The sequence below is a fragment of the Crassostrea angulata genome, chromosome 10, assembly GCF_025612915.1.
Source record: "Crassostrea angulata isolate pt1a10 chromosome 10, ASM2561291v2, whole genome shotgun sequence".
In the NCBI taxonomy this organism is placed as follows: domain Eukaryota; kingdom Metazoa; phylum Mollusca; class Bivalvia; order Ostreida; family Ostreidae; genus Magallana; species Magallana angulata.
Window position 1 is genome coordinate 39,873,578 of NC_069120.1, and position 7,772 is coordinate 39,881,349.

Consider the following 7,772-nt stretch of genomic DNA (forward strand, 5'->3'; position numbering starts at 1 on the left):
TTTGAGTTTAACTGAAACTCATCTGATATATATTTTTGGGGTTATTTTGGCATGTATCCCGAAATTTCAAGTAAATACATGAATGAAGATGTACCGGTATGCCTTTTAACCGTATCTGTTTGATATCAATATGTGTTTAATGAGAGATCAATTAAACTCATACATGTATATCGCTCTAGACCATAGACCATATCTTGACATCAGCAGTAATAGGCTACTACCGTACTATAAAATGTAAAGTACTTAAAGTACTTTTATGAGTATTAGATTTTTTAAATAGATTATACTTATAGTGGTTATAAAAATTGATGCAGAGTAGAAGTTGCTCACTGTCTCCGTCAATCATGACAAAGTTAACCTGCATTCTGCTACTTTTAACACCGGTCATCGTCAGAGGGTTTAGTTGTACGTATGCTTTTAAGTTCACTCTGAGAGAGAGAGAGAGAGAGAGAGAGAGAGAGAGAGAGAGAGAGAGAGAGAGAGAGAGAGAGAGAGAGAGATAGATTTAATATAGATTTTAAAAATAAGTAAACATCATTCAGACTTTACCGTATGTTTCAAAAAATATTTATTTTATTTTGAAATGCGAGAGAGTCATTACAAATTTGTTACGCATTCAACTTTTTTTTAAAATTAGTAACTTAAAGAATTTACTATTTTGTTCAAAATAATTTTTTTCGATGAGATGATTTATGAATAAGTAATTATATTGCCTGGATATGAAAGTTTCCTTTTATCTTTTCAAGTTTTTGATCCACCTCCGCCAACAGATTGTCCCAAAGGTAAATTTTATGGTTTATTCAAACGATTGCAGAATCTTCAAATCCAAACCTTGAAATGTACACGTCTAAATATCAACATTAAATTCTGACGTATAATTAAGAAGATATATATAGAAGAAACAATAAAAATAATTTTTTCTGGAATCTTTTATAATTAGTATAATCACAGGACATTACAGACTCTCAGTACATTATAAATAATATTTATAATTAAATAGGATGCAAAGGTGAACCCGGAGAAAAAGGAGCGGATGGGCCAAAAGGGTCACCGGGAATTCCGGGGACCCCAGGTACCCCGGGGACACCGGGGGATAAAGGAGGGCCCGGGGAGAAGGGAGACAGAGGTGTACAGGGACTGTCTGGACTACCAGGTCCGAAAGGAGTTCCGGGGGATAAAGGACAACCCGGAAGTAGGGGAGAGAAGGGGGAACCCGGAGACAAGGGACATAAAGGAGATACAGGGAATCCTGGTCAGCCCGGGGAGAAAGGAGATAAAGGGGACAAGGGGGAAAAGGGGGATACCGGGAGTCAAGGGGAACAAGGGAGTCAAGGACTGGCCGGGTTACCCGGACATGATGGTACACCAGGTTCAGACGGAGTTTGTCCCACTGAGTGCACTGAGTGTGGTAGGATTTTATCATACTCGTACATGCGTATATTGTAAAGCTATGTACATTGAAGCTTAATTGTAATTAGTAAAATAGTTATTCAGTAGTTATACATTGTTATTAATCACATTGATCGAATGATTGTTGAATGAACATCATTTCAATCTTATTAATAAAAATGCAATTTAGCTAGATTTATGGACAGTTTTGTTAATTTCTATATCACTTTCGTTATGAACTTGAGTTTTTTTGTTCGCAGGCAGACAGTAGTAATATCATTTTCATAAAATAATTTCTAAATACTTAAACGTCATGATAGAAAGTTTACGAAAAGGTGCTACAAAAATACTGTTTTAAAATGAAAATTTTAAAAAGTACAATCTTCAGTTAAACTGTTTTTAAGCATACCAAAATATCTCGAGCATTTCTTCTTAAGTTACAAAACAAATTCATTGTTTGCCTGTGTCAGTCACTGCAAAAGTTTCACCGTATATTTCAATAATGGTAAGTTGATTAATACCAACTATTGTTTATTTATAAGAGATAAGTATCATTTGTACAAATATATGTTTTTAATTTCTTATTTTGAACTTTTTCCAAAATAGAGTGTGTAGGTCAACCGGGTATTCCAGGCGAGAAAGGAGAGAAAGGTCAGCGTGGCCCACGAGGGGAGAGGGGTGGGGAAGGACCCCCTGGAGCACCGGGAACCCCCGGTCGTGTTGGAGAACCAGGATTTCCGGGACGTTGTTCTAAATCATGTGATTTTCAGTTCGTACGCTTAGTCAAAGGTAAGAACTGTAATTTCTATATTAACCTTTCTTTTTCAAAATTACATATATGCGCATTTACTATACAGATAGTAACATTATTAATTAGGGCGGAGGCTAAGATTTAACTTCTTTTTTTTTTTCATTTTTCAGTGTTGAGAATATTACACCAGAGATTGAAGGTATGTTTTACATACTAGTTGTACTGTAAAGATTTCTTGGTTGTGAAATATAAATCAACGCGTTGCTTTAAGTTTAATTTGAAGAATAAACGTGTTTACAAAATAAATAAATAAAAAAGAGAAAGAAAACAGACCAGAAAACAAAAACAAAATCAATGATAATATATAGCTAGTTTGCCGATGCATTGAAACGGACAACAACAAAATGCCGGATACAAAAACATAAAATTTTACTCACTTTTGTTACTTTCTTGAATATGCTTTATCATTTAAGAAATTGGAGTCTTGGAGATTTGATGGAGATGATGATGATGACAGGAGGCGTGACGCAGATGAACCTTTCTATCGTTTTCAAAGAGACTCTGAGATAAAAACAAATATGGAGGACAACTTATAATTTATCCCTGGCATGTATTCCTTTTGATAGAAGGATCTAGATTTCTACAAGTGTAATCCATGCCAATGCTTCTTTAATGCTGGTGAAATGTATTTTGATTTGACGCAATAAAGAAAATTCAGATGAATTAGTTATACGAAATTTAGTCAGAAGTTTATCTTTTAACTGTTACCGAGTTCTAACCAATAAAAATGGGAATAGAACACTATCGCTTGAGTTTTCTTCTCACATGATAGATACGTTTGTACGGTACAATGTTATCAATCAAAGTACTAAAAAATCCGTATTGTTGAATAAACTGTATTAATTTTTTGGCAAAATGTTTAAAATGTTTTTTTCCCTACACAAGTCTCTCAAATTCTATCTGTATGAATTGATGTGAAAAATAAGTCGAATGATTTTAGTAGGTTAGGATATTTTAATTTAAGATGCTCATAAGTTACCATCGAGCTACATCTTAAGATGTTCTAAGTTGATATTTGGATGTTCCTAACTTTTTTTCAAAGTCAAAGCTTAGGAACACACTTACTTCACATCTTATATAGGAAAGTTTCGTGAACATGCCTGTGGGTATTTTTTTAGTCCATTGGCAAAATGTTATTAGTACATGCAAGTATCTAGAAACATTACGATAAGTATTGTTCATATATATAATTTATATATACCTGCTGAAATGAGCCTGTCGCGTAGTATTTTTAAAGATTATGTCTCAGTATGAAGCGTTAAAAATTAAGAATGATTACGCATGGCTAGATGTAGATTTACTATTTAACAAAGGACATTTGAAACATTTTTGGTCAATGCTAGAAAAAAAAACAATGAATGTAACTTACTTAGTGTATTAAAAATAATTTTCTGATCCCAGAGTCAGTATTTGCGAAACGAAAAAAAAAATGTTGAATTTGTCAGCTTCCATGCAGGCATTAGCAACGGAGAAGTGGAAACGGAGAAGTGGAGAGAGAGAGAGAGAGAGAGAGAGAGAGAGGAGAGAGAGAGAGAGAGAGAGAGAGAGAGAGAGAGAGAGAGAGAGAGAGAGATGGCCTAATTTTGTCCTCTCTCTAAAATTCTTATTTGCGACAGGGATAAAAATTCAAGTAAAATTCGGCTCATAGAACACAATTCAGATGTACGTCCCACTAAATATCTCCCTACTTGTTTGAAAAAAAAGTTTGCTGTTAATTTCCAGTCAGCTGCAAAAAAAGGAATTAAGGCCACCTACGTGTATGTGTGTGTGTGTGTATATATATATATATATATATATATATATATATATATATATATATATATATATATATATATATATATATATATATATATATCCAATTCAGTTTAGATTTTCATCCCTGAAAAAGAATATGTAAAGAGGGCAGTTAGGAGCAATTTTGGAGACAGTACATTTCGTGCAGTCCGTGATTTTTTTTAAGTTCTGCAGTTTCTCTAGAGCTATGAATTAACTAAAGTTTCCGTAAGAAATGGACTAAAAACAATCAGTAAATCTTCATAATCTGCTGGGAAAAGGACTTCCAATGTTATGATAATACTGGATACTATTCAGCTTTCCCAACTATTTCAAATTAATTTGTTTGTCCTGTAACATAACAAGAAATTAAAACTTTGATTGTGCTTTAACAGGTTATCGGAGATATCTCTGGATTGAGTCAACCATCCGTTTCAAGAATTATTCAGAAAACTTCAAAAATTTTATCTCAACGAGCCAATGATTGCATAAAGTTTCCCACCACCCCCGCAGCCCAATTAGCGGTTAAACAAGGCTTCTCCTAAGAGTTTAACATGCCCAACACTTTAGGATGCGTGGATGGGACTTTAATTGCAATAAAGCCGCCAACAGAGAGAGAAGATGCATACGTGTGCTGGAAGGGATACCATGCCATCAACGTCAGGGTGTGTGCGACCACCGGAAAATACTTACCAACATTAATGTTCAATGGCCAGGCAGCACACACGATGCCTACATTTGGGGTAATAGCAGGCTGAGAGAATGGTTGGAAGGCCAACCTTACATTGGGCATCTCCTGGGGATCAGGCGTACCCTTTAAAGCAATACCTGATGACACCGTTAAGGAATCCCCACACGCAGGCTGACCGTGCCTTCAATGCTGCCCATAAAAAGGCCCGACAGAGGATTGAGGACACATTTGGGCGGTGGAAGAGCAGATGGATGTGCATACACAAATATGGTAAATTTTTCATGATATATTGATGACAGGGTGGACAACGTCGTGCAGGATCAAAGTGGGCAGCAAATCAGAGCCATGATCATCAGAGATAGGTTTTAGGTAAAACAATTCTAAGAAATATCTCTCATGTTGGCATGTATAACTGTATTCGTACTAGTTATTCACTGCCCCCCCCCCCTCTCTCTCTCTCGATTTGATATTTTTGTTATACTTTTTTCATTATTTAAAAATCCTTTACCCTTTCTTTTGTATATTTTAAAGAAGATTAAAATCGAATGCAATGGAAACAGTTTTAGTTTAAATAACAACAATTACACAGTTATAATTGCGTGGAGATCTTTCGAAGTGTATTTCATTTACCATGTACGTCTTTTATGCTTTTTTGTTCTAATAAATAATAACATTCAATTTCAAAAATGTGTGATCTTTTTCCATTAGACTCAAGAATGAAACTTAATATATTCAATACAGGTAACAAAAGTGTAGCGTTAAAACATTTTGAAGAAGATATAACTTAATATTCTATGGAAAATATCCCTTAAATTTGCATAAATGCTCCGTGGAAGAGCTCATGGTCCATTTGTAGGGTACGACGTTCCTCTGGTTGTTTGTATGCGGTACAGACGCCCCTCGTCCGCTCCTCCATCTCCAACCGCCGGCGCTCGATGTATAACCTCTCCCGCTGTATGCCAAGTCTCTCTTTCTCGACATCCAACCACTCTCTTTGAATTTTAATTAGTTCTCTTTGCATTCATGCTATACATATTAAAACAATTCTTATTCTTATGTTAGAAACTGGCAACCAACCAGTATGCTCAAAATCACATTGTATTCGATCGTTTCATTTTTACAATATTTCAAATCGATAGAGAGAAAATCGTTGTTAGAATGTCCCCTTCAGTATCATCATCATCATATCTCTATCTCTCTTTCTTTCTTTCTTTCTCTCTCTCTCTCTCTCTCTCCCAAACTTGCATACATACTTTGCTATGTGATGTCGCTGATAACTTTTAAAGCATCTCTCTCTCTCTCTCTCTCTCTCTCTCTCTCTCTCTCTCTCTCTCTAAACGTCTGAATATCATTCAATGAAACAAATTAGAAACATTAAAAGGTATAGGAATGTACATCAGTTATTTACATAATTATATAAATTTTGCAAATTTTGGATATTCGGCTTAAAAATTTGAAACAAAAGTCTGAAACCTACCGGAGTACTTGTAGTTATATCTTATGGTTCAAAAATTTATTTCAATGAATATATTTTCACTTTTATGTAGTCAAAATTGATATTAGTTTTGTTTAAATTTGGTTTGGTTTCGTTTCGATTTTTGGTTTGGTTTCGTTTCGATTGGCTTCGTTTCGTTTCGTTCGATTTCGTTTCGTTTCGTTTCGATTTCGTTTTGCACTTTACAGGCGCCCGGTGAATCTTGATAATTCGAACCTCATGGAATCATGATTAAACTTCGAGAGATCAAAAGTTCGAGTCATCTTGTGTCATCTTTGTATAATATTTATAGAGTACCTCAGAACAATTCTGTATAACTATACCCCTAATAAGACATACAATGGCAATAAACAAATTAATATAAAATACTCAAATGAGTTTCATAATAAACTGCATTATTCAAATATTCGATAATATGAAAACTTAAAAAGTACATGTAGCCTAGTAGCAAATACAGGAAATTCAATCATTACGACATTAATTCTTATTATAAGGAACACTATTTAGACCCGATGTGTACATTTACACTCTAAGCAACTATAAATCTGCAAAACTGTTTAAGCTTTTACATGTGAGAGTTGAGAAAGTGACCAGTTTCTAGCCGAGAATAAGTTTCATTATCTCACTGCATCGCCAAAGGCATGGACTTATAAGTAACACAAACGAGGTAACTGAACGTTGTTAACTTACAAGGGGAATCATTGTGTCGACATAGGAGCTGAATCCGAAGATTCGCTCCTCTCCCATTACTGACACAATGTCCTCTACCATTGCACTAAGCGGCATAATATCTAACTTCCCGCTCCCCGTCTTACACCGCTCTTTGTGTACGGCAGATGCCCTCTTCTTTGTCCCCCTCTTCACATCGTCCCATTTCTTTTTTAATTCGTCAACCGTTCTTGTCGAGAAAGATACCGCGTTGACGGCCCCCATCACTTCGAACCACGCTTGCTTCTTCTTCGAGTTATTGATTACATCACTGAATTTTGAATTTATGATGTCCGATCTTTCCTTAACACCCTGAACAAGCAGTTCAATTTCTTTCTCACTGAATCGCTTCTTCTTTCTATCCTCCATGATCTCGCAGCGTTGTCGTTTTAGTGACGTCATTTTTACGTCATGACGTCACAATTTGAACCCTCACGCAAAATACCGAGGTTTTATTTAAAAAATCATTACTTTATATTTTATGATATTTATACTTTTGTTAAACTTTGAATCATAGTATGTTAAACTCGAGTTTAAAAAAAATAGGAGTTTGAATCAGTTGATTATAATATAACAACAACAAAGTATTCAATATGACATAAAATTATGACAATATGTTTTCATATTCTTTAATAAATCCCCCCCCCCCCCCGGCCCGTATAATATCTAGTAAAACAAATCGTGTAATAATTTGTAAAACTTTGACAAAATATTACATAAATTTGTCATATAATTTATGTGAAAAGGCACTAACCATTTAATATTTCTAGTATCGATACATTCACTACTTTATTTCTCATGGGTCACATATACACGTGAATGTTTTCATGAATAACCCAACATACTCAGCAATTCAGATAAAAAAAAAAATACTAGAAGGCTTTTCACAATTCTTCAATGCAGGT

At 34.8% G+C, this 7,772-nt stretch overlaps 2 protein-coding genes across 2 annotated transcripts; one reads left to right on the plus strand and one right to left on the minus strand.

The window, feature by feature from the left end:
- The first annotated feature begins 306 nt into the window (after positions 1–306).
- On the plus strand, positions 307–2,939 carry LOC128167889 (acetylcholinesterase collagenic tail peptide-like). Its single transcript, XM_052833857.1, has 6 exons — positions 307–405; positions 747–782; positions 1,001–1,408; positions 1,996–2,178; positions 2,311–2,339; positions 2,614–2,939. The coding sequence occupies exons 1-6, from the start codon at positions 309–311 to the stop codon at positions 2,734–2,736; spliced, it is 876 nt and encodes a 291-aa protein (XP_052689817.1). The 5' UTR covers positions 307–308; the 3' UTR covers positions 2,737–2,939.
- A 3,901-nt stretch (positions 2,940–6,840) lies between these two features.
- LOC128165969 (nuclear apoptosis-inducing factor 1-like) lies at positions 6,841–7,448 on the minus strand. The gene has a single exon (XM_052830896.1). The coding sequence runs from the start codon at positions 7,267–7,269 to the stop codon at positions 6,841–6,843; it is 429 nt and encodes a 142-aa protein (XP_052686856.1). The 5' UTR covers positions 7,270–7,448.
- Between the last annotated feature and the right edge of the window lie 324 nt (positions 7,449–7,772).